Source organism: Malus domestica, chromosome 02, assembly GCF_042453785.1.
Source record: "Malus domestica chromosome 02, GDT2T_hap1".
NCBI lineage: Eukaryota > Viridiplantae > Streptophyta > Magnoliopsida > Rosales > Rosaceae > Malus > Malus domestica.
In genome coordinates, this window is record NC_091662.1 from 29,053,013 (window position 1) to 29,079,934 (window position 26,922).

At 36.6% G+C, this 26,922-nt stretch overlaps 1 protein-coding gene and 1 long non-coding RNA gene across 2 annotated transcripts; both read right to left on the reverse strand.

Annotated features, from left to right (window-relative positions):
• Positions 1–800: 800 nt before the first annotated feature.
• Positions 801–9,686, reverse strand: LOC103408156 (uncharacterized). Its single transcript, XR_003768927.2, has 3 exons — positions 9,437–9,686; positions 8,703–9,032; positions 801–1,026 (listed from the first exon to the last, which is right to left on the reverse strand). It is a non-coding gene; the product is annotated as an uncharacterized lncRNA (long non-coding RNA).
• A 1,538-nt stretch (positions 9,687–11,224) lies between these two features.
• On the reverse strand, positions 11,225–13,219 carry LOC103418457 (transcription factor bHLH91-like). Its single transcript, XM_070817747.1, has 3 exons — positions 12,235–13,219; positions 11,672–12,088; positions 11,225–11,479 (listed from the first exon to the last, which is right to left on the reverse strand). The coding sequence occupies exons 1-3, from the start codon at positions 13,084–13,086 to the stop codon at positions 11,378–11,380; spliced, it is 1,371 nt and encodes a 456-aa protein (XP_070673848.1). The 5' UTR covers positions 13,087–13,219; the 3' UTR covers positions 11,225–11,377.
• Positions 13,220–26,922: the final 13,703 nt, after the last annotated feature.

Sequence of the window (26,922 nt, forward strand, 5' to 3'; positions counted from 1 at the left end):
TAGTGGACATTCCGGGTCGGGGTGTGTCAGGCTATATTTAATCTTTTGTTTTTGAAAATCCTAATGAAAAAGGGCAATTTTGGTATTATGAAAGCTTCACCCTTTTTAACTGCCCCCTCCCTTTTTTTTTTTTTTTTAATAAGGGCGGATCCGTGACACCATATTTTTTACACAAGATTTGACACAAATTTTAAATCATTAGATTAACCCACTTTGAATGGTTGAGATATCATGACAATTAATTTTCTTTAAGTGTTTAAACAAATATACATTAGAAATCAAAATCTGAAAATTTTTAATTATGACTTTAGTTGTCTCTCTTCAGTAGTTAATTGTGTTTTGACTCTGACATACTCTCCTTACCTTCCTTTTTTTTCCTCTTCTCTGTCGATCCTCATATGAGTTGTACTAAGGGGTGTGATATCCATACACTCAATTTTACTTTTCACACACCTTTTTAATTTTCAACCGTCGGATCATATAACTTGAAGAGGATAAAATGATAGAATTTAACAAATGGTGTGTGATAAGTAAAAAGGGGTGTATGGATAGCACACCCCTATACTTAATCATCAAGTTGGACTCGTCTATTCTTATACAAACCCTCAAACATGGCCAGGAACTTGACACAGAGATTGGGATTATCCTTTTTTTATATTAGGAAGATGGTTCTGCGAGTCAATTTCTTTCACGTGTGTCTCCTCGGTCAAGTGGTGGGTTTGTGACACACCCCAACCGAGATCAAGGCATGCTAGCCGTCACGTGAGGGTGACGTAGCCATGTACACAGTGCGGAAGCAATAATGATAATAGAGAATACGAATAAATAAAAAACAACTCATAAAGGTACTGGCTAAGACAAGTGCTAGAATATGTGTGAATACACAATCAGAGCGTAAGAAGCCTAAGTTTAGTCCAAAAAACAAGTACTAATTAAACCACACCCAAAGATGTTCTACATAGTGATAGTTTGTCAGAACCTTCGTTCAATCCTCGTAAGCCACCAACGAACAAGCTTACCTAAAACCTGGAGGGGCACAAAACAGAAAACGTGAGTGGGCAAAAACAAAGTTTTTCAAAATTATTTCATTTATCAAATGCTCTAACCCCTCGACGTAAAACATGTATAATTTTCCCAGAAATAGAATATAAATAAATAAATATATATATATATATATATATATATATATATTTCAAATCATGCTTCACATATCCATAACATAAATATGCCATGCCAAATATAAATCAGAATAAGTAACTCAGGTGAAAATAAGCTCATGGAGAATAACATATTAGCCGGAACCCCTACAGAGGTCTGTATGGCTAAATTCATAGCTCATCAATCAATCTAGCCGAAGTCACCACAAGTGACCTATATGGCTCTACACTACACACGAGTCGAAACCACTGTAATGGTCTGTACAACAAGACTGGGTGTAATATAGTTATGCTCAATGCTACACTTTCATGATAGTTGTGCGATAAATCGCTAGTCACCTACGAGTCGGAACCACCTATAGTGGTCTGTACGACAAGACTGTGCACCTAAATTGGATCCAATGTGAGCATATGGTGTGGGATGTGACATCATAAACAGGCATGTGTCATATCTCTGGCTAAATCACAATCACTCGGGGTGCAGGTTTATGAGCTCTCAATCACATCTCACATTATTAATATCTCATATAACAAAACATAACTCACCTGGTACTTACCTGAACGTCCACAACACCAATTCATATTATGCATCATATACTAATTCATATGCTGAATATAAATTTATATGCATGGCATTTCAAAGCATACTTTCATTTAAACACATTTTCTGGGAAAATATCAAGTATATAAATATATACTAAAACCAAAAGCCCACTCACTGGTATGTCGAAGGGTCGTAGCCCCTGAGTCACCCTTGACTGCGCTCGTCCTCAGGATAGGTATCACCTATATGCGAAATAACTGAATAAACGTTATTAGCACATAGTTAATAACTTCTCATACATTGCTCAAATGGTTGATTATACCAACATGATCTACACAACCTCACGAACATTTTTTAGAAAAATTTTCTGACCATCCACGCGCCAGTGGAGGCACGGCCCTACGCGCACCCACGAGCGACCAAACCTTAACTGAGGCCTAACGACCGTTAGGAATATTCCGTTAAAATCAACTAACGCCGTTAGTCGCCATTAGGAATATTCCATCAAAATTGACGGAATATTCCGTCGTCCCCTACCTTCGAACTCTGGCGACCGTCGCCGTCGCTGAAAACTGGAAAATCTTAAAATCCTTATAGCTTCTTCATTTTTGCACCAAACTCATGAAACTTATACCAAATTGAAGCTTACAATGAGTAGAACACATTCTTACCAATTTCAAGCTCCAAAAATCACGGAATCACGCCGGAAAATTCCTCGATAATCCTGCCAATTTGCAACTCGTCGAAACTAGGTCTCCCGACGTCCAATTTTCTTGGTTTTTCTTCTCCAAGTTTTGTAAGAATGTCCTAAAGCTTCCTACAAGCTTAAAATCCCCTGAAACATCCATAATTACGACCACGTGAACATTACTCAAATCGGGGGTTATGGTTTCGAGGGGTTTCAAGGGTTTCACGATCTAAAAATAGCATATATGAACTCAAAGACTTGCAAGGAGTTCGAATTGTAGCTTTTTGACGTCGATCCGTGCGTGTATGGTTGGTTCCGAGTTCGTCCGTACAATTGTACGGATTTTCAGGAAAATCCGTTAGGGAGGAGAAAGAGAGAATGCACGGGTGTGGTGCGTGGGTATGTTATGTGGTCCTAGTTTGTCCCCAACAAACCAAAACAAAACACTTAAGTCCAAAGTGTTCCAAAACTTAGGAAGAATTAAGAATGAAACCGCAACCAACATATCACACACCGTAAGGTTCAAGGGTATAATTGTAATTTCATGCCGTCGAAAAATAATACTCCGGGACGGGCTGTGACAGTTTGTTTCTAGAAACTAAAAACTAAAAACAACCACATATGGTGATTAACTGAGGGGGCTTTTATTTGGGGGGGGGCGAAAGGTGCAGTCGCACAGGATCCCAAATTTGAAGGGGTCCCCAAAATTTTGCCATCTAATATTATGTAATAATGTTCTATATTTAGAAAATGGATCTTGTTAGCATTTTAAAATCTCATTGCATTCCTTATAAGAGTAATTTTTTTTTCTTTTTTAATTATAAAAGGGTAATGTTAGGAAGACTAAACTAAATGATGTTTCACCAATAGAAAATGAGCACATATATCAACGTTTAAATAATAATCTAATCATCAATTCATATGTCTAATTTACAAAATTTTGTCTATAAATTTAGTCTCTCTAGCATTACTCAATATAAAAATTTGGAGTGCAATGAAATATTCTAATTGTCAATAATAACACCCCAAAAAACGATGGTTTTTCAACTTTATTATGGAATAATGTCATATATTCAAGTGAAATTATAAAGTTAGAGTTTTGAAATTTTTATCCATGTTTGGTTGTTTAATATTGAACTGCTTTTGATTATTTATTGAAGGTTATGTTTGTAGCTTTTTTATTTATGATTAATGACATTTGTAAACTTACAATCAGTGAGTGCTAAAGTTTGTTTTGATTTAAGTGATTGCTTTCAAATATCAATACATTGTTCTACTTTTTTTAAAACTATCTTAAGGAGGGGCCCTTTTAGAAATTTCGCACATGGCCCTCAAAATCTCAGAGACGGCTGGTGATTAAGGACAACAAAATTAGGTGGACTTGTACAATCAAATAGTAACGAGTTCTTAAAGAATTCCAAAGGACATGAGACTGCAAGAAATTCGGAGATGACAAAGAGACAAAAAACAAAGAGAAAATTATAAACAAACAAGAAAGAGATCAAGCAAATCATATTAAAGGGAAAAAAAAGAGAATCAAACATATTTAATATATAATTAATGATATAGGCAAGAGAGAAATTATAATTGGAAAGTTCAAATTTTTATTTCCAACATGTATTGTTTGATAAAATTAATAATCAATTGACATGTCATATTACATCCCAACCATTAAAAGTGAGCTATTGTAATGGTTTAAAATTTGTATCAAATCTTGTGTAAAAAATATAGTGTCACAGATCCGTTCTATATATATGTATATAGTCACTTCTTCCATTAAAAAAAATTCATTAGTACTTTCATAAGAAAACTTCATTAATCTGTAAAATTCATTAGTACTTTCATAAGAAAACTTCATTAATCTGTTAAACTTTTACGTATAGTTATGTAAAAAAAAATTAAACTTATGGTAGGTTTATATTGTAAATGTACCAAGAAACAAAATGTACCAAAAATTTAAATGTACCAATATTATAGGTAATTAAACATAGCTCTAATAAAATGGTAAAAAAATGTTTGATCAAATTCCATTCGAACTTACACACTCTATTATGGGTAGAAATATGTGCGGAGAACAAAGTACTCAAATATTTAAGTGTAATAATAATTTATATAAATTTTGGTACAAAATAAAATTAGAAAACATCGATACATACGAAAACAAAACTTTTGCAGCTACAAATCAATATTTTAAAAAAAAATTAAAAAAAAAAAAAAAGAGATGTGTTTATCAACTTTTGTCGTCAAATTGAAAAATCAAATAGAAACAACGACCGTCAAATTAAATATACATGTGTAAAAAAATTAAAAAGGGCGTATGTTTATCATTTTTTAATCTTTAGTTATACCACTTTTACTTTGCACAAAGTCGTACTTTACCTTAACAATCTATTATGACTCACTTACATCTTGTGATCATTCTTCATTTCTCATTTTCTTCTATTTCATTAACTCAATCGTATAAACAATTAACTTGCTGATGCCACAAACTCGAATTTTACTTAAAGAATTAAGTTAGATTTAAAAAGTTTTCTTTTTTTGAATAAACAATATCTACACTAAGGAGAAGAGGAGTCGGCTAAGTCTCACAATCAGCCCACCATAATAATACGGTTCAAATTCGCCTTTGGCAAGAATCTAACATAAAACCTCTAACTCATAAGTAAAAAAGAATACCACTAAATCGTAGTATTAAGTGACAGTTTAAAAGTTGAAAATAAAGAATGTAGGATAAAGTTAGAATTCTTAAATAATCTCACAAACTTGAATACTTTATTTTTCTTCATAAGGATGTTTTTATAAGATTACAAAGTAGCAATACCCAAATCAATAACAGGAAATAAATCAAATCAAACCTTTGTCCACAAGACAAGGAAACCTATACCCAGATCAAATCAAATTCTTAATTGTAGATGGCGCTTTACCACGGTAGCGGAAAGCAATAACACTTATGAACCTTTTGTGCGGGTTCGATCCCCCTCTCTCAAACATTTAACATTTTAACCCTCTAACGCTATCGTTTGTTAAAAAAATAAAATAAATCAAATACCTAATTAAATAAAATAAAAAATACATTCCTTTATATTTTGCAACAAAAATATCAAAATAGAATAAAAAGTTTTTTTTAGTCTTTTGTAAATTGAAATAATTCAACCCGTTTCCACCTCCAGCCGATCTTACTTTGGAAGTCTAAATTCATGTCTAAAAATTGTTGTATCTATAGCCTAGCCTGCTAGTCTAAACTACCTCCCAATTCCAACACTCCTCCAAACCCTCCAGCCACTACTTTGTCATGGGAGGACGAGCATGAAGTTCTTAATGAAACAAACAACGGGAAGCAGACTTTGCCTATAATTTTAACAGCATAAAAATTTCAAAAAATCTCAGGCTTGACTTTGAGATAGCCACCTGGAAGAAGCCTCACCATTCGTGCAAAATTTTCTCTATATATACAAGAAGGCCCAACACAAGCGTCGATCAATAAGGGACACCACTACGTACTATGCCATGCATGCATGAAGCAACAAGCTCTTGAAATTCACGGTGTGGGATGAGTGCAATATTCATGGTGATTAATTTTAGTGAAAAAACCTATATATATATATATATATATACATGTTGCGAACTAGACATCTATTGAGATATACACAGAGGGGGAGATAAATCAGATCGAATGACATTGCCAAGGTTTGTGGTCGTGAAATCAAACCACAACAGAAAATTCTTGCGCTACATAAAAGATGATGGAGAGGAGAATGCACCAGCCGGGTTTCTCAAATTCTCCGAAGAGGAGGCCGGCAGCCATTACGCAAAGTACGAAGTGGAGACGGCAAAGAATGGAGGGAATAAGGGACTAGTCCACATTAGATGTTGTTACAACAATAAATATTGGGTTAGCGTGACGGGAACGCATAGGTTCGATAACGAGGTTTTGATTGTTGCAGGGGCTGACGAACCCGAGGAAGACAAATCAAAACCCTCATGTACCTTGTTCGAGCCGGTCTACGTAGATCCGGTGGACAAGGACCATGATAATAATAATGATAATAATAATAACAATAATAATAATAATAAAAATAATAATAATTGTGATGATATTGATAGTCAGGTGGTCCAATTTCGGCATGTCCATCTCGGATGTTACGCTACGTTACACAGCAGCTCCGACGCCTTAGTACTTTATGGAGGCTCAACCGCAGCAGACGATCCTAACAATGCAGAGTCGCACGATGTGTGCACAGTCGTCAATTGGGAATCGCTGGTGATATTGCCGAAACATGTGGTGTTCAAGGGAGACGATGGTAACTACCTCACAGCCAATATGGTCGACGACAAGGATATGCACAACAGAGGCGACGAAGAAGATGGGCCGTATCTCCAATTTGATGGTCATGACGCATGTGATCCTATTGCAGCGAATGAGATCTTCAGAAACCCCGACGGAACCTTGCAAATAAAAAACAGTTTCTTCGGAAGATACTGGAGACTCGCCAAAGACAAGTGGATCTGGCCGGACGCGTTTAACCCTACCACCCGAGTCAAAAACTACAAAGACACATTGTATCGGGCGTTCAAGCTTTATGACAAAGCCATAGCTCTCATGAACGAAGGGAACAAGAAGTACTGCAAGAGATACACATGCGGGATTACTGATATTACTGGTATGTGCGCCAACGTCTCTAATCTCTCCATTTATTCACACCTCCACGTTGAAGAGCCTGTTAAGTCGAGGACCATCTACAATGTCAGTTACCGCCTCGCCCATGCCCGGATCTACAATTACCAAAATGACACGGTAATTGCCACAGGAGAAGCCGTCAACTTCACCCAACAAACCACAAACGTAGTACTCAAGTTGCTCTACAAGAAGTCGAATATTTGCAGTTGGAATGATATCAGTAGAGTTTATTCGATAAAGCCGAAAACCAACGTTGAAGCCGATGGCATTCCACAAATCACAGGAGGTGACAACGGAGCGATGAAGTTTGAGATTTCAGGGGGTGAGTTTAAAGGGGCGGTCCAGTGGGGAGAAACCGAGACATCCGAAACTCAAGTGGAGGCTGTTTGCATGGTTGGTGTGCCGGCAATGAGCGTGGTGAAGGTGAGGCTGCTGGCCGCCAAGGCTTCATGTGATGTTCCCTTCTCCTACTCCCGTCGCGACACTGGTAACAATGATCAAGTGCATGTTACTGATGACTTGGACGATGGTTTTTACAGTAGCACCAACGCTTTCAACTTCAAGTATGACATCAAGCAAGAAAGGATGTGATGGTTTATGTCATTTTCTAATGATTTAATACTGTAAAAATTCCAGCTATACCACATTTGTTAATCAATTATAAGACTTGTTAATTTGCAACTTAAACTATATGTAACAAACACACATAGGTCGATCCTCCCACTATTTATAGCTAGTGGTGTACGAAATCACCATAAAGGTACTGCTTTCCAAGTATGATCAGTACATCAAATTAAATGATTAATGTAGAGTTTGATAGCTAGAGATCACCATAGAGTTCAAACAATGGTGTGGACTGTCGAGCTGTTCACAATCTGTGACAATATAAGCATTTGATAGAACAACAACAACAACAACAACAAAGCGTTATCCCACTAAGTGGGGTCAGCTATATGAAACTTAGAACGCCATTGCGCTCGATTTTGTGTCATCTCTTTCCAAGTCTTCCCAGTCCAAGGTATTCAGAAAAAACCACACAAGAAAAACACAAAACCAGAACTAGACATACAAAACCAAACATTTGAAAATAGGACTTGGAAGATGCCAACTTCCATAAATCATATGCAGGGAAGAATTTGATGCTTTTTGGATATGTTAGTACAACCCTAACTCTGTATACTGATACCGGCATCAGATGCCAAATACACATGCTGCAGTCTGCAGCACGGGCAAAGATTTTTATCCCTGTTTGAGAAGTAATGAATGAATTTTATCTACTAATCTCTAAAACCTCTCTTTTCTCCTGCCTTAGCCCCCCACAAAACATAATACATTTCACTAATTAATCGACTTCAAAACTAAAACCCAAAATACCGACCTTCCAAATAACCAAATATCATTTAACGTGGACAATTTCAATATTAAAACTAACTGAGATCACATAAGTAAATCAATCACTGAAAGCACATAAAAACTTCCAACAAAATGCAGAAAGCAATCAATTTCTTCTATTAATTAAATGCATCGAATGATAATCATTCCCCAAAAACCCAATTGAATTCAACAATTGGACACCAAATCCCAAGTGGGTCAAGCTCCAATTCGGGTGAAAATCCACAAGAAACAGAAACTTACTCATTGAATGTACTTGGGTAATTCCCCCTTCCTCAAGAGGGAGAGAGAGTAGTCAGCAGCATCAACGAGGTCGTCAATGTTGTGCAGGGATCTCTCCTCCGCCGCCAACATGAAGATTGCGTGCGCCTCCGCTTTCTTGGCCAGCCTTGCGGCCAGATTCAGCGGCAAGCTCGTCGAGTTGAGGCTTCTGAGTATCTGGCGATACAGAGAGAGGACGCGTCCTCTGTTTCTTGCCAAGTCCTCCGCCGTCGCCCAAATTACCCCCTGCACCATTTCTCTCTCTCACTTCACTTCTAGCTCGGTACTCAGGGTTGTTGCAACGCCGGCAATCTAATCAGTTTGTTTCACAAATGTAAGAGAACTCGGCATCTTACTTGATAATATTAGACTCATGTCTATGATCATGACGAACTCTTCAGGATAAAAAACAAAAAAAATCACTCCTTTTTCTTTATACACAACTCAATCCAAGGAACACTAAAACACAATCCCTAAATCCAACTGAATCAGATGTAAAATAAATTCGAACATAATTTTATAAATTCAGATTTAAAGATAATCTATTTGTTTGGAGGAGATGAAATTGCAGTCCCCAAGGCCAAATTTCTAATCGTTAAATTGAATTAGACAAAATCATGAAAAAACTTTCTAAAGCCCAACTATATTAAATCACAAATTTGAAGCAGATTTTGACATGCAATATGTTAATAAGGTAGGAATCGTGTCAGACTAACCTTGATGGCGGGCGTTAGAGGAATCGTCCAATTACCGTCGGAAAGCTTGAGTCCGATCGAGATGCTGTTGATGTGAAATTCAACATGCAAAGGTTGAAGGAGAGGAATTTCAATTTGAAAGATCTGGAGCACAGTGGTTGCTTGGTGAGGAGAAGTTGCACAAGATTTTCAGTTGGAAAACAAGACGACAACCAGGCAGGAAGAAATCAGGAGGAAAGAGATGAGTGCGGGGCAAACTTGTAGCAATGGTTTCTAAATTTTAATCGACTTGGCTACTCAACTAAATTCGCATTATCATTGGCCATTTAACTCATCAAAACGTGTAATTAATCAACTTGGCTACTCAACTAAATTCGCATTATCATTGACCCTTTAACTCATCAAAACGTGTAATTATGGTCCTTTTCGTTCATTCCATCAGAATTATGTTAAAATGAGTTATGTTAGAATGATCATTGCTACACTTGGGTTAAAGTTGAGAGGCCATTGCTCTAATTAGGTTAAATTTGAGAGACCATTTCTCCAGTTGAATTAAAGTTAGGGGATCATTGATACAATTTTTCCTATTTGATTTTTCATATTTGCCCCTTAATTTAGATTCATGTGCATGACAAATGACTCATTTTGACGGACGTTCTAATGGAGTTGACGAATATGGTCATTGATGTACGTGTTGATGAGTTGAGAGATCAATGGTAATAAAATTTTAGTTAAAAGACCATTGCCCTAATTAGATTAAAATTAAAGAATCATCGCTATAATTTACTCTTTTTTTAATTGATGCAATGATACTTCCATTTTCATATTTTGTGCCCTGATGGGGAGATGCAAATGTGTGCCGGTCTAAATTGTGCAATGTCATTTTAGTTGAATGCACATCAGACACTTTGTTAAAATGTTTGATTAGAAGGCTTTTCTAGTTTGATTCCATTGATAACACAAAATATATTTTTCATGCAATATTTGTTTAGCATAAAACTGGTGATTCTTTCAGGAAACACTCTAAGTACTTTTGGAACTCAAAAACATTTTAACCAAAACGCTTCAACCAATTTGAAAGCATATTTCCAAACGAACCATATTAATTAGACCAAAAAAGTAACTACTGAAAACTATGTACAAGTAAATACATTAGTATGTAAACAGTTGATACTTGTAACATTTGCTATATCATCAAACTAGTTGCTTGTAATGTATTGTTTGTGATGAGAGTATCAATCTCATGTTGAGAAAAGAAGGAACCTTGCATATGTTTATAGGTAATTGAACTACTCTTCATATTGCCAATTGGAATTATGGTGGAACCTCAACTTTCTTTATCATATCATAGCAGGTTGTAGACTCGCGTGTGAAGTCTAACGGCCACACGTGCCCCACGTCAACCGATTTGTGTTATTCACATGTTAGGCTTGAAAATTTGCCACACTTGAGGGGCATCTTGAGAGTGTCAATCCCACATCGAAGAAAATAAGGACATTGCGTGATTTTATAAGTAATTGGACTACTCCTAACATTGCTAATTAGTTTTATGATAGAGCTTCAACTTTATGAGTTAGCATGTAAGAAATTCGTCCTTGTAATGTATTATTCATTCGCATCTATTCAAAGACTAATAATGATTTGTTCTTTCCAATTCAATCCTCTACACCTAACAAGGCATGAATATCAAGTTTACATTCAACTTTAAACCAAAATAATATGTTTGAAACATTGACAATTTGGTAATCAAATTAGTTTCAATCGTAATTCAACTGAACTAGCTAGTAAATAGCTTATATGAAATTAATATAATTTAGAAATCATCTCCAACAGGAATTGGAATGATACTATTTATATATTGGATTGCATTTAAAGTATTCAGAATCATATAGTAAAACCAACACAAGAAAATGATACTATTTAGAAGACTTAATGTTAATCCAATGACCATCAAATGCGTTGCTAATAACTGCTGGTAGGTGGAACTGCTGAATATTGTCTGTCCAGAACCTCAATGAACTTGCCAGCAATAGCACTTGCATACAAGCAAGACCCTTCATACATCTGCAAAATTAAAACCAAACCCCCCATTAATTAAAACGAAACTAAGTGAATTAGGACATAGTTGGTCAAGTGTGTTCGCCTCATTACACACAAATTTGATTTCTCCTTCTCGTATATTAGACAAGTTTAGAATATCGTTTTATCAAAAGAGAAAAAATTGAGACTAATGACGGACTAGTGAAAAAAGCTAACCTTGGTATTGAACAAGAAGCTGTAGGAATTGCCAATGTGGCCACCAGCAACATGATGAAGATCAAGCTGCAGCTCATCAAGAAGCCTGGACACAGACAGCAACAGGTTGATCTTCTTCCTCTGCACCAGTTTGATGGTAACCTCATCATGGATAATGCGGATATCAACCTCGGTGTCTTTGGATTTCCTTTGCAGCCACGAGCTCCTCAGAGAGCCGTTGTTGTAGGACTGGTCATGAGGCTCAGACTTCGCATTACAGTTCTCATCTCCGGCACCGCCATCTTGTTCCGTCTTGTGCCTCTTGCTCCTCTCTGTCCCACACCTTTTCTTCTCCACCAACAATTTGAGCTCGTCCACTGTCCTCAGAAGCTCGTTTATGTAACCAATCGCATCTCCCACAATTGACGCTCTATCATTCTTGTATCCCAAGCAACAAATGTTAGGCAAGATTAAATTAACCAAGCCAAAAAAGCAGAGGCAAAAATTGGAAAATTAAAAACAAAACTGGCACATTAAAATCAAAATTGGAAGGGGATTTGGAATTGTGAATTTTATGATTATACCTTAGTGGGGTTGGGAATCAAACTCCTCAAGGTAAAGAACTTGTCATTCAACTGCTGTCTTCGACCGCGATCAATGGCAAGGTGTTTGGACCCTTTGAGATTTCTTCCCCTTCCAATAGAACCCATTTCTCTGGAGAACTCCATCACTCCATTCTCAAATATAGACCCATTAATAGTGCCATGATCTGGGTAAATCCCTCCTCCGCTCCCTTCCCTCTCATCGCCACCGCTACTGAACAAAGACCCATTTCCGGAGCCAGGCAAGGTGTACCCATGTGGCAAAGACTGAAGCAGTTCCCTGAACATTGGCGGCTGTGGAGGCAGGTTCAAATGCAAAAGTGGGTCATAGAGAACGGAAGAAGCCGTCCCCAGTGGGGTGTCAACCGCGCTGGGCAGGTCTCCGAGGAACCCAAAAGAGGTCGAGGTTTTTGGGAGCGTGTTTGTGAAGGTGATGGATGAGTTTTGAAGAAGAGAGGAGGGAGAGCATCTGGGTAAGCTGAAAAGGTTGAGAAGGTCAGGCGGTTGTGGGTATGGAGTAGAAGTAGTACCATCTGGGAATTGTTGCTGTATCTGATCATGGACTCCGTGAATGTTGTTGTCCCAATTTGTTGGGTGCTCAAAGGACACCAAATGGGAATTGTTGATGTTGGTGTCATGGTCAGTGGTGGTGTTGTATGGGTTATCGACATTGAACCCAAGTTCGTTCTGGAGCTCCATCTCCACGGAGGAATGATGATTTTGGTGATGGTGATGAAAAGAAAGCTCTTCCATCAGAACTTGCGGTTGTTGTGGCGGCGGCGGTGGGGGAAGAGGGTTTGGGTCAAAGTTGCAGCTTACCGTGTCTTGATACATTTTTGGACCAAAACTCTGCGTCTCTTTGCCTTCAGCCTATTATGGACTGAAACTGCAAATATTTGTGGAGGTGAGAGAGAATTGTATCTTTAATTTGCTCTCTCTCTCTCTCTTTCTCCGAGATTTTCCAATCTGCCAGAGCAGCAGCAGAGCTGGGAGTTTGTTACTGAGATTCCCATCGGTGGGGCCCATCCACAATCTCCTTACTCTGAAATTCTTGATTCTGCCTGCCCATTTTGCACTTTCTCTCTAACTTTTTTTTCTTTCTTTTTTTACCCCATGAAATTGTTTTAATAAAGCTATATATTTATATTAATTAGTATGAATATAAATTGATATCAAACTTGTGATCTACAAACTTCGAATATAAATTTTTTATATATGAGTAAAGAGAAATACTAATTTGTAGTACTAGTTATTATAAGAACAAGAATTTGAAATGCGAGTGCAACAGAAAGAGCAAACTACCAATGCCTCATTCTTCCTAATTGCTTATTTTTCCGTTCATTGTTATGTATTTATATTTAAATCCTGTAATTGACGAGAGAAATAAAATTGGGTTTGCAAGGATTTTCCCGATTAACTTTTATTAAAAAAATAAATTTCATACAAAACGAAAATTTCGGAATTTTCTAGCGAAGAAGAAAAACACTTGATGGTCATTTTTTCCGGCAAGAGATCAGAATTTTTATAGACTTCATGGCTTCTTCGTTATTTGCTTGTTAAAAAAAAATCTTGAATAATTATAAATGATCGCATTCACTTTTTTACACGTTTAAGACAAAAGTTGGAGCCGTGAGACCCAAGCAAACCATTGTCTTCCTCTGTTTTGGCCTCAATAAACTTTATGCCACTTGAAAAAGGTTTCTTTCTTCGTTTTTAATTTCCGTTTGTTTCTTTGCATTCATTTCTCTTTCTTCATTTTATGATACCTAAAAAAAGGATTATGACAACGTTAAGATTTGATTTGATTAGTATTTGCATTTATACAAGTGACGACGGAGAGGGAGGCAGAGATCGAACATAAATTTTTGGGTACTGCAAAGGTGAATAATTGTTAACTACTTAAGGCTTCAGCTGTACATTCTTTGAAAATTTTATCAGTGTTTTGACGGGAAAATTGACATAATAAGGTGTAACCCAATTATTGTTAGAGGAATGAACATACACCATTTTTAGCCTTTTATAAGCATTTGTTCAATCATGTTTGTTGCTTTCGTTTAATTTAATCAGCTCGATGACTAGAATTAAAGGCGGGTGTGTAAGAAATTAAAAAAAAAAATTGTGCGTGAGATTCACTTCCTTTTTATTATTGAAGAATTGAGATAATGTACCAAAGTTTATGCAAGGTTCACGCAAATTGTGGTTAGTCTTGAAGGAGAGAGTTTAGGTAGGAGCTGTGTTTTTTATACATATTGTAAATACCGATTGTGTGAAGAACCCCACTTCTATCCTCTTCCATGCGAACCGCCAGCCCAAACTAACTATTCCAACCGTTTAGCATTTAACCAAGAAGATTGAGATGAATTTTTATTTCGTTTTCATGGATCCCTTATTTAACATTAGCTTTCGTAGTAAAAGAAAACACCACCATCTTCTATTTTGAGCTGCAATTTTGAGAATTAAAAACTATATTTACATCTCATTTTATATCTTTAGGAGATATAAATTTAACCTCTCTGTCAATCACCGTTCAATTAGATATTAAGTGTTGGTGTGGCATAGACTTGGCTCACATTTTAAGCACTAGTTGACTACCAATTTCAATGTTTAGTACTTTACTCTTTTAACCTTTTATGAAATTGGCAGTCAACTTCTTCATAAAATGTGAGCTCAATGTATGCCACAATTGTCAACGCTCAAAATTAAGAGGTCAACCTTAAATGGTCGCGGGTTAGCGATCATCAATCGTAAGGTTAACTTAGAAGATATGATCAAGATTAATAGTTGGATGAACACAAGGATATATAGGGGCCACCCATAAACAGGACTACATCCATTGTAGTTTGTATATATTTGTGTGAGATTACAAATGTTACATCAAATGGCTCAAAGCTTTTAATTGGCATGTGGAAAACCCAAGAATAGTAAGTTTTCCCCATTCCATTAGACCTCCTTCTCCTTCATCCTCTTTTCCTTTATAAAGTTTTCCCCATCCCATTAGACCTCCTTCTCCTTCATCCTCTTTTCCTTTATATAGACCAATGCTACCTTCGTAACGAAGATCAAGTATATTGTCTTAAAGAAGAGGTGATGTGGTATCTCCATGTTGACCCAATAAATATCTAGACTAACAAATATCTCTAGTCTTGGTCAATGGGTCTTCATTCAATGGTGTCTATTCGTAGAGCGCTCTAAAATGTGGTCGTCTATAGAGCACATGGGGAGGTTGTCGTTTGTAGAGCACTTGGGGGGGGGGTCATTTGTAAAGCACTTGGAGAGGTGATCGTCTGTAAAGCACCTACAAGGTGGTCGTCTGTAGAGCACCTACGAGGTGGTTGTCTATAGAGCACCTGGAGAGGTGGTCGTCTGTAGAGCACATAGGGAGGTGGACAAGGTGTAATATGCCAAAACTAAAACTTGGTGACTTATTTTTGCAAATTTTGGGCCATGATTTTCTGGGGATATGACACGTGGCACCTTGGGTGGCAAGTATGGCCGGAACACCTATTGCCCCTGGAGCGTAGTCTGATATCCTTAGTCCGACAGGCTAGACTTAAGGCCTATTAAAGATATTACTTGTCTCCCAAGTAAGGAAACCCTAATTCAAGTCAAATAAGAATATAATGAGGATTAGGCAACTAAATCATAATCAAAGGAGAATTGGATATCTCCTAGATAATCTCCCGATTTAATGGAGATTACTTCCCTACAAAGACTCTCAAGATCTAGAAAAACTCTAGCTGGGTATTTATCAGGGAACTCGACTCTGGATTCTCTAATCAATCATAGTAGAAGATACATCTCTTTTACATTCTCCTTAAGCCTGATATAGGATCATCCTGCATACATGCCACCATCTACACGTACACACGTCCATGGAGAACTCATCTCCTAAAACGCCCTGTCATAGGCTATTCGTCAAGAATGGTTCACGATGTTTTGCACATCACACCATTGTTTCTTAGAACTAAACATGTGTTTTAATTCTCCTTCTTAGAGATAAGTAGGCAATCCAATCTGGATTCAACCACACACCCCCACCCATCAACCCCATTCTTTCCTTATTGGAAAGGATGGACAATTCTAATGAATTTGGCCTCTGTTTATAGATATAGACAAATTTGATTCCAACACAAATGATGTTAAAATGTTACAATGTAAAAGGTATTTAACATTTTTTAAAAGAAAACTTTTTGAATCACTTGCGTTTCTAGAATAATCTTATTTGGGAAGAAAAAAAAAAAGCAATTGATTATTGCTTTTAATCTTCTGCTCCGTACAAACAAGGGGGCTTTAGTCTTTTTAGACTAGCATAACATGTCCCCTCTTCTTTCAATCTTTCTCTTCCCTCCCCTCTTATTCTTTATTTTATATTTATCTTTCTATATAAAATTAATATGATTTGAGGAGAAGAGAAAAAAAAAAGAAAGGATAATCCTACTCCTAACATTTGAACCTAAAACAAGGAGAGAGAAAAAAAAAAAAAAAAAAAAAAAAAAAAAAAAAAAAAAAAAAAAAAAAAAAAAAAAAAAAGAGGAAGTAAAAAGACGACCACGACGACAAGTAGATCAGAATTACCAGAATAGCACATGCAAAACCTGTTAAAGTTGGAGGGTATGTTTGGCTAAGAATGGTACAGGGTAAACTGCCAAGGTAAACGTTAAAGGGCAGGGAATGACTCAGTCTCGCCTTTCAGAGCCAGTACGTTACGTATGACCTTATCCGTACTGGTTAAACTGTTCACGCCTTTTAATAATTTGAAAAAATGACAACAGTTTTCAAATCTCTTTTGATTTTTAAAAGTTTTAAAAAAATCAATTTTTCTTTTCAACTTTAATTTCAATAATGTAATGTGAAGGCTGTACTCTACTTGTTTAATCACTTATTTGAACTAATGCAATTGGTAATAAAAGTTTAACGTCACTGTGGATGTTCTTTAAAAACAAAGATATTGCCTTTTTATAATAAATAAAATTCAATTCTACCATCAAAATAATTTCTACCCATGTGTTTGAAAGAGCTAGCAAGATGTATTTGCTAGAATTAGTTAAATGGAGTGCATTTTAAATGAATATGTTTGAAATTACTATATGCAAAGAATCATTTCAAATCCGTTTGTTTCATTCGTTTCTTTCTTCTCCAAATCTTAGCAAAGATTGATAGTCTAAACAAACAATTCATCTCATTATGTTACCTGAATTCCTAAGTTTGAATCACTCAATCCAAATGTGCTTTTCAGTTTGCGTGTTTACTCTTGAGAGAGTGAATCTCAAGTCGACAAGCAAAATGTTATATCTAATTGTTTAAATGATCTTCAGACTTATTAGAGCAGGTTATATGTGTCAAACCAATAGTCTGCGTACTCACATATCACACTTGGGCTAGAGTATGTTGTAGCTTAGTGTAGAATTTGGAATTAAAACTTTTAACCCATCACTCTTCACTCATCACTCTTTGGCTAATGTAGTCTTACTAGTAATAAAACTGCCATATGTTATAATAATTATAGTTTACAAAGCTTGTGGTACTCTTTGTAGGAGGCAAATTGAGATAAGTTAATAATTTAATGTCCAAAGCCAATTTTACAGGCACCAAACTGTACTCTTTGTAGGAGGCAAGCTAGTTGTGTAGTTTTATAACTTCCTTTCCTCAATTAGGAAATGCATGTACGCCCTAAACAAAAGGTTAATGATAGAGAGACTGAATTTTTAAACTAAAGTTGCAAACTAAATGACGTGTCACCAATATAAAGTAAATACGTTAATCAATACTAAAGTAATAATCTAATCATTAACAGTTACAAAATTTGATTTAAAAATTTATTTTTCCTAACATTATCCTAAACAAAACTCAAGGACCTTAATTAGCTCTCATAAGGTAGCCGGCTAGCCATGCTCAACCTTCATATTTTGTTATTTGCACAATCTTGTCCATCTTTCAGTTTCATTATTATGGAATTAGTTAGATTATATATATAAGTGATATTATTGAAGAGAGAGAGAGTAAACTTACATGCAATAATAGTATTATGTTGATCCGTATTAAAAATAAAATATCATGCAAAGAGAAATTTATAAAGTATATTATTGACACGGAACGTCACAGTAAAAATGTAAACATGACATGTAAATTTTTATGAGGGATTTTTCAGTATACCAAAAACACAGTCTAGTACACAAAGTATAATAATATAATTGGTTGGAAACTTGAAAAAAAAAATTCTAACCAATTGCATTATGATACATATTGTACTAGACCGTATTTTCAGCACACTCAAATATTTCTCCTCCTTTATAAAAGAGAGAGGATTTAAATCTTGAAAAGGGATACTCTCCGAATCCCTTCCACCAAATCCTCTCAATCAATCAATCCGAACCCTTGAAATTTGATCCAACGGCTACAAACAAGGAACTCCTTTAAAAGTTATAATAAATGTAATTATTGGATCAAATTTTAAGAGCTCAGATTGATTGATTGATTGAAAGGATTTGGTGAAAGGGATCCGGAGATGATCCCTTTCCTTAAATCTTAACTATTAAGGCTAATTATTAGTTAGTTAAACTATTAAATGAAATAAATTCTTTCTTGTTAAAAGGTAGGAATGGTTGTCACTTTGTACTACTGTGTAATGATATTCATCTTCACTTATAAGTAAGAGAACTTAAATTTGATTTTTCAAAAACAAATTTAAACCCTATAATGTTAACCGATTGTGATGCTACAATCCCCTAGCGTAGATAATGCGGTTAAAAAAAAGTAGGAACGGTTAGTTTGGGACGGCGGTTTGCATGGGAGAAGTGAGAAGTGGGGTCCACAAAAAGTGTAACTACTTGTTGTATGAAAAAATAGAGCTCCTACCTAATCTCACTCTTGGGGAATGACCACAATTTGCGTGAATTTGTATATTTCGATCCTGCAGCCACCAGTTAGTCCTAACGTTACCACCTGCTCTGCATAAACTTCTGTACACCTATTCATAATTGCATTTCTACTAGGGAGTGCTATTCATAAATCTCATTTTACTTCTCACACATCTCTTATTAATGTATTTCCGTTGATTTTTTTCAATTCATCCAATCCAACGGCCAAAAATTAGAAGGGTGTGTGAGAAGTAAAAATGATTGTATGTATATCACATCCCTTTCTACTATCATAAAAACATTGGGTGTACACCTTTATTCATGCATCTATTTCTCCATCTAAAGACGGAAAATGCAATGTATAACTTATAGTTATTTTGCAAGAAAACTTATGGTACATTTTCTGCGAATCAAAATTTGACGTAATTGTAGGTATTATTTGTGCACGTATCAAATTATAATTTAAAAAAAAATGATGAATGATCTTTTGATAATAATTAAAACTATAATTTTAGTTGAAAGAGACAGAAAGATACAGTGAAACTAAAGATAGGAAAACAAATAAAGAAAACCTTTTTTGAGGTTATTCGAACCAAAACAAGTATGAATCTTAGTGTTGAATTTTGTCCTAACCGACTTGTAATAATGGAAAATGGTCCTACATGACTATTGAGGATACGTTAGAACAATCAATATTGTAGAGGGGAGTCAAATTCAAGATTTAAAATACAAAAATAAATGCTTTTAACTATTCGAGCTACAAACTCGTTGTCATAAACTAAGTTATATGTTTTGGTGTACAGCAAGGAACCAAGTCATCGTCCGTCTTTTTTTGATCGGTAATTTCAAAACAATATCCATGACGTTTCTTCTTTTAAACAAGCCTAAAGAACCCACCCTTTCACTCGGTATATAAGATATTAGAAAAATTCTTGTAAAGGGCAGATTTAGATATTTTCACATATAAATATTCAAGGTTTTAGTTCATTATAGTCATTTTCATATTCTCGTTTTATTTCCTTTATGTATTCCTTAACTTGTTTACAGTGGCGGATCCAGGAAATAATGTTTGGGGGGTCATTAAGGATAGCGCGCGCAGCGCGAAATTTTTTTTTAACAGAAACGGCATGCATATCGTCATTTCATCGGGTCTTGGTAGGATAGCTCGACCAGCTACTCCAAAATCCTTGTTCAAAATCCTACATTCCAGCTCTACATCTGCAAAGAACAATGAAAAAATAAAATAAAAAGCAGAGCCTTTCGGTTCCACTAGCAAAGGCACAAAAATAAGGCTCTGTGCAAAATAAGGTCGAAAGGACACGCTTGGTATTTTTGTTTTTGTTCAGACCTGCCCAGGACACGCTGGGCATTTTTTTTTTGTTTAAACCTGGCCCAAAACGACGTCGTTTTGGCCAGGTCATTTAAAAAAATTTCCTGGGCCAAAACGACGTCGTTTTGCCCAGGTTTTTTTTAAAAACAAACTGGCGCCACAGCGCCTTCGTCTTCTTCATCCAACCTGCCCAGACCGACGACCTTTCGTCGAACAGTTGGTGTGCAGCGAACGGGGTCGCACCACCAATCCAAGGGGTCTCTAAGGTTGCTTCCATGGCTTCCAAGGGGTCGCGCGACCCCAATGACCCCACTGTGGATCCGCCACTGCTTGTTTATCTCTATCAACTTTTTATTTATTTATTTAATCAACGAATGAAAGAAATAGAAAGGCACATAAAGAAAAAAATGAAAGCGAAAATCACTACTCTTGTAAGTCATCTCCTGCATTATTTTACATCAAACTCGTTATGAACGATTAAACAAATTTTATGACTTTTTCCCGAGTAACGGGAAAAATCCTTTACAGTCCCAAAAAAAATTATTAAGGCAAATCCCAAAATACATGTCATGAGAAGACTACAAGCAGTTACCCACCCTACCACAATATATTCCAAGTTCTCAATGCAAAGTTTTCAAACAAGTTCATAACCAATGAGAAAGAAAAAGGCAAATGAAATAGAATGAGACGGTGAAAGTAGATTTGGCAATTTCTTACATAACTCGTTAACACGATACGAAAATAATGAGTTTCAGGTCAACATGATAACTAATCGGGTCGTTATCAGGTTACATGTTAAGAACCCGTTAATAACGGATCCTTAACAGGTTTACACAAAGGTGACACATGGCTAACCCATTTTGACACGTTAAGAAAAAAAGTTATTCTGATGAATTTTATTTTTTAAACTACTAAAAAAAACTTACTATAAAATACAATAGCTATAGTATATATGTTGTCGATGCGAATTTCCGTCATCTATTTCTTTGATGAAAATGCACCTGCAAAATAATAACACATTCGATTAAGGCCAAAAACCTCACACGCCCATGATGAATGGGAGGGGGGCTTTGCCTGAAGAATATCTGATGCCAAAGTTAGAATTCTGAAAAGAATATATTTAAGAGTTTGTGGGTAGCAAATGACTTAGCATTTTAGTACGATAAGAAAGGTATTCATAGGAGGGTGGCCGACCATATATGGTGTAATTGTGTGAATAATTGCAAGATATTATGTGAAATAATATCTTGCAACTAACATGGCAATTATTCCTAAAATAAATAGGAAGTTTCGAGAGTTACCTTTCGAATAGAATCAATAAGGAAGTGATGAGAGGGATTTGAATAAATACCATATTGATCACCTTGGACTAGTCGAGATCACTAGGTGGACAGCGGAAGCGGTTGGGCCACGAAAGTGGGCCGAGCCATGTGTGGGGCGCGTGGGCGTAGTGCGGTCTGACTTGCTTGGCCTTGGGTCAAGGGTGCATTGGGCTTAGAGTGCACTGGGCTGGTGCTGAGTCGCGGCTCCGGCTACTTCTCATGCGGCTCGGGTCGGCTCACCATGGACGTAGGTCCATATAGGCTGGACTGGCGTTGGGCACTTCTACCTTGGCCCTGCAGCTCCTGGCTTGCTGGGGCGCATCAATTAGGGCTACTTCGTGCTGGGCTGGCTGCCTTGTGGCACAAGCCTAGGTCAGTTGCTGCAAGGTGGCGTGGGATTGGGCTTGCTACTACATGTCTGTCTGCTCACCGTGGGCAGAGGGCTCGCCATGGATTGCCATGATGGTGCCCCATGGGGGTAGTGCCGATCTTTTATCCATCGTGTTGAGTCTCGTGGATTGTCGTGGTGGGGCTATGTCGCAATCTTCATCACTTGATCTGGATCTTAGAACGTAGGAAGTTTTGTTCGTCATGGTTTCCAAATTTTCTGTCATTGTATTTTTCTTTTACATTTACTTAAAGAATTTAATAATTCTAGGAATAAGAACGTACGAAAAATCTACAAATGAACGAGAAATGAGAAACTTTGAGTGTGTGAATCAAACTCTCAATGAAAGCACAAATTTGTGGATGCAAATTTCCTCCATCTCTTCATTTGACGAAAATGCACATGCAAAATAATAACAACTTCGATCAAAGCCAAAAGCCTCATGCGCCCATGATGAATAAGAGGGACTTTGGCCGAAGAATCTCCGATGTCAAAGTTAGAATTCTGAAAAGAATGTATTTAGGAGTTTCTGGGTAGCAAATGGCTTAGCATTTTTGTGGGATAAGATAGGTATTTATAGGAGGGTGGTCAACCCTATTGGTGGAGAATGGCCGGCCATATATGGTGTAATTTGGTAAATAATTGCAAGATATTGTGTGAAATAATATCTTGCAATTAACATGGCAATTATTCCTAAATTAAATAGGAAGTTTTGGGAATTACCTTTTAAATTAAAATCAATAAGGGATTGATGGGGAGTGATGGGAGAGATTTGAATAAATACCATATTGATCACCTTTGACTCTTCGTTGATTGAGCGGTTATTGTCCATTGCATGCGTGTGGAAATTCCAGTGTGCCTCGAGGGTAATCACGTCTTTCTTGTCCAAAAATCTATGTGTCACCTCCACGATTTTTGGGATTATTTTTTGCTCTACATATGTATATATGGTATATTAAATATATATTATTGTATTATTATTCTTTATATAAATTTGAAAATTTTAAGTTTTATTTATTTATTTATTTTTATGGTATACTATGGGTAAAGAGTTAGATTAAAAAATTATAGGATAAATTACATTTTACCCCCTCAGGTTTCAGTGCAATTGCAACCTCATACAACATCTTTAAAACATTTCAATCTCATACATTTATTTTTATTTTCATTTCAATTTCATACATCCATTAGAAAATCTGTTAAGTTAACCATTAAGTGATGACATGACAAATATGAAGTCCTCATTTATGCTGACGTGGCTGCCAAACATGTGCCACGTGGCATAAAAAATTAATAAAAAATTAAAATCTAATTTAAATATTAACATATTAAAAATAAAAATAAAATACAAATTCTTCATCTTCCCCACCCCTTCTCCTACCACCACCCCCTTGCCCACCCAAGCCACCCCTTCTCCCGTCACCAACTCGGTCCCCTATCACCACCCCCTTCCCTCATCACTTTCACCCCAAGCTTCTCCCTCCAGCAGCACCACCATCCCACATCACCACCCTATTCCCCATCACTTCTGCACCAAGCTTCTCCCTCTAGCACCACCACCATTCCCCATCACCACCCCTTTCCCCCATCACTTCCAAACCAAGCTTCTCCCTACAACAGCACCACTACCATCAATTAACTCATCCGCAAAGCCCCAAGCAACCTAGAGACCCCCAATTTTTTCCCTAACTTCAACACCACCTCAAACCCTTGCCTCGATTTCTTCTTCCAAGTGGTCCCCTTCACCCCAGCCTCTTATGTCAGCCAACAGTTTTTGCTCACTCTTTGCCCGTCCTTTTGTCGTTGTTCTCACACAAGACGACCACTTAAACGCCCCCACCTCACCAGAAGACTCCTCGCAGCCACTGATTAAGCTCCAAATAACTCACTTGACTGGGATGAATTTAGCAACTCCACTTCCATGCAATATGAGGAGGACCTCGACTTGGGCTTCTGACACCTAATCTTCAAATCCGACCCCTTCAAGCCTAACCCAGCCATCAACCCTAACACTGTGCCCATGGACGATGATGTTTTGGAGATCAAAGAGGTGCTCAACTTGAGCTCCGAGCATCTCTAAAGACGACTAGGGCTTGGAGGTTTCTCTGAGACCCATCATCCAATTGAATTACTTAGATTTGGGATCTAGGGTTTAATCGCAAATGGGGAATTCGAATCAAATTAGATGCGGAAATTAGGAATTTGGGATTTTTGGTTAGAGAAGGAGGTGCGGAAATGATGGGGATGGGGGTGGTGATGGGAGAAGGGGAGGCTCGGGTGGGCAAATGGGTGGTGGTGGGAGAAAGGGTGGGGAAGATGAAGATTTTTTATTTTTTTAAATTAATTTTTAAAATTTTTAAATTTTAATTTTTTTTATTAATTGTTTGGCCATGTGACACACGTTTGGCAACCACGTCAGCATAAATGAGGACCTCATATTTGCCACATCATCACTTAATGGTTAACTTAACATATTTTCTAACGGATGTATGAAATGAAAATAACAATAAATGTACGAGATTGAAATGTTTTAAAGATGTTGTATGAGGGTGCAATTGCACTGAACAATAAAGTAATTTAAAAATACCAAACAAATTAAAAAAATATATACTAATTATTTACAAGTGCAAAAAATGTGAAGAAATATGCGAGCACTCGTGATCGCATCCTTTCTGCTTTGCGGATAGGTACATCGTCGTTTGAATTTTTAAAACCATACAAAACCCTCATGAATAGTATTTTTAAGGGAGTTCAAAATAAATAAAATTCATAATCATTAATGTACAAGTCTCTTGTTTTGCATATCCTTGAATATTTGGTATTTGTAGTAATGCACTAATGTCTTTACATTAGACTCTTATTTTGAGTATGTAATACTTGAAAGATAAATGTTTTTATTTTTTTAATGTTTTAAAGTAATATTTATGTGACAATATGGTACAATATACTAATCTAGTATTATGCTTTCCATTATTTTTGGGTCAAATTATGTTTTTCATTTTCTTTATTTATTGATTTAAAATATATTTTTAATGGGTAATAGGTCGGGTTGTATTACCTGATAATATTAACGGGTTGATTTCGGATCGGGTCATATTATCCATTTACTTTAATGGGTGTTACACAACATAACCCATTAAGATATCGGGTATATCACGAAAACAACACGAACACGGAAGACACGACACGAATGCCAGATCTAGGTGAAAGTGCAAAATCACGTGAGCATAATCAAGAATTTCATAAATATAGAGATTGTGGTTGGACCCTACTGATGCGAATCTCAGTAACAAACTCCCAGCTAGTGCTACTATGTGGCAAATTGGAAGGGGATCAAATGTTAGTTTTGTTTAAATTGGTACTCTTTTTGGGAGACGTGATCTCAGTAGACATTATTCCTTTCTTTTTCCCAAAAGGTTGTAGCGAAAGAAAGATGAAATTTTCACAAAGTGTTGTGAATTCGAGATATCTTTGGTCTTGTTAGTTATAGTGTTTTTCCTCACTTACCGACCGAGGGAAGTTAGTTTAGTTTGGGATGTTGGATATGAATAAAATTTCTGACAACTTCAGTGTTGTCCCTTCTCGAGTATTATTCTTACACTTTTCGATAACATCGATAATTTTGAAATCCATGGTAATGTTTCTCTGGATGTATTGGTTGTGTAAATGCAGCATTACAGTATATCGCATTTGTTCACCCAGTGTTTGGAACCATACGAAATGAACCAACTTACTCATGACTTAAACTCAGCAATTATCATCCCTACTTGAAAATCGAATGGCACTTCTTTATGGAGAAACGTGTCCAGAATCTTTACCAACCTTAGACTTCTTAAATACATCTTCATTTGAAATGAGTTTAATTGCTGATACCGACAATGGAAAAACCAAATCAATGTCTAGGATTGCACCATCGTGTATCACCCCAGTTGTGCAAATGTAATCACTATTACAGCAGCAAAAGACATATATACCATTGCACACCTTCAGCTTATCTTATCTCATTTCAGTTAGAATTCACGAGTGTTGATATGGCATTACCTTCAAACTATCAAGAAATCGTTCGAATGGTTATAATCATTTCCTGTATCCAAATAGAGATGGGGAAATATCACCATAAGCTCCCGGTACGAGTTATCTTGCACATGTAGAGATTATGGTAATTTTTCAGTGATTACTAACCGACTTGACAAGTCAACTCACCTTTCGTTGGTCTAGAGGGACTACGTTTATACCACTTGGTAAAATTCCTCATTCTTGAAATTATCAGATTTTCTGACGTTTCGATCAGCATCTTCTCTGATTGTGATTCCATATTCACTTCTTGTGCCGGAAGGTATTCCAATCAACCTTGGGTACGCATCTACCATATTGCACTTCATATTGTTTCTGGGGCAAACAAATCGACTAAAAGAATCGCTCAGACGTCAAAATTTTAGTTGCGACCATTAATTCTTCCATCACCCAACAAATACTCTGCCGAACTAATCTTTACCATTTGTGATTGAATATTCCAGAAGCTACCGTTGTAGCGGGATGTCATGCATTAATTCTAATCGCCTTGCATTCTAGATTTGATGGACTTGTTTTGACCTTCAAATTCTTGAGTGTTCTTTCAGCCTTTTGACATATTGTTCGCAAAATTCAAGAGAATTTCCTTATGAATCTACTCGATAAGGCGTTATGAACTACAATGTTCCACTACATGGTGTGCTTGACACTACTCTATCTCACTGTGATGCGTGTATCGCTTCCAAGTCTTGGGAAATCTTC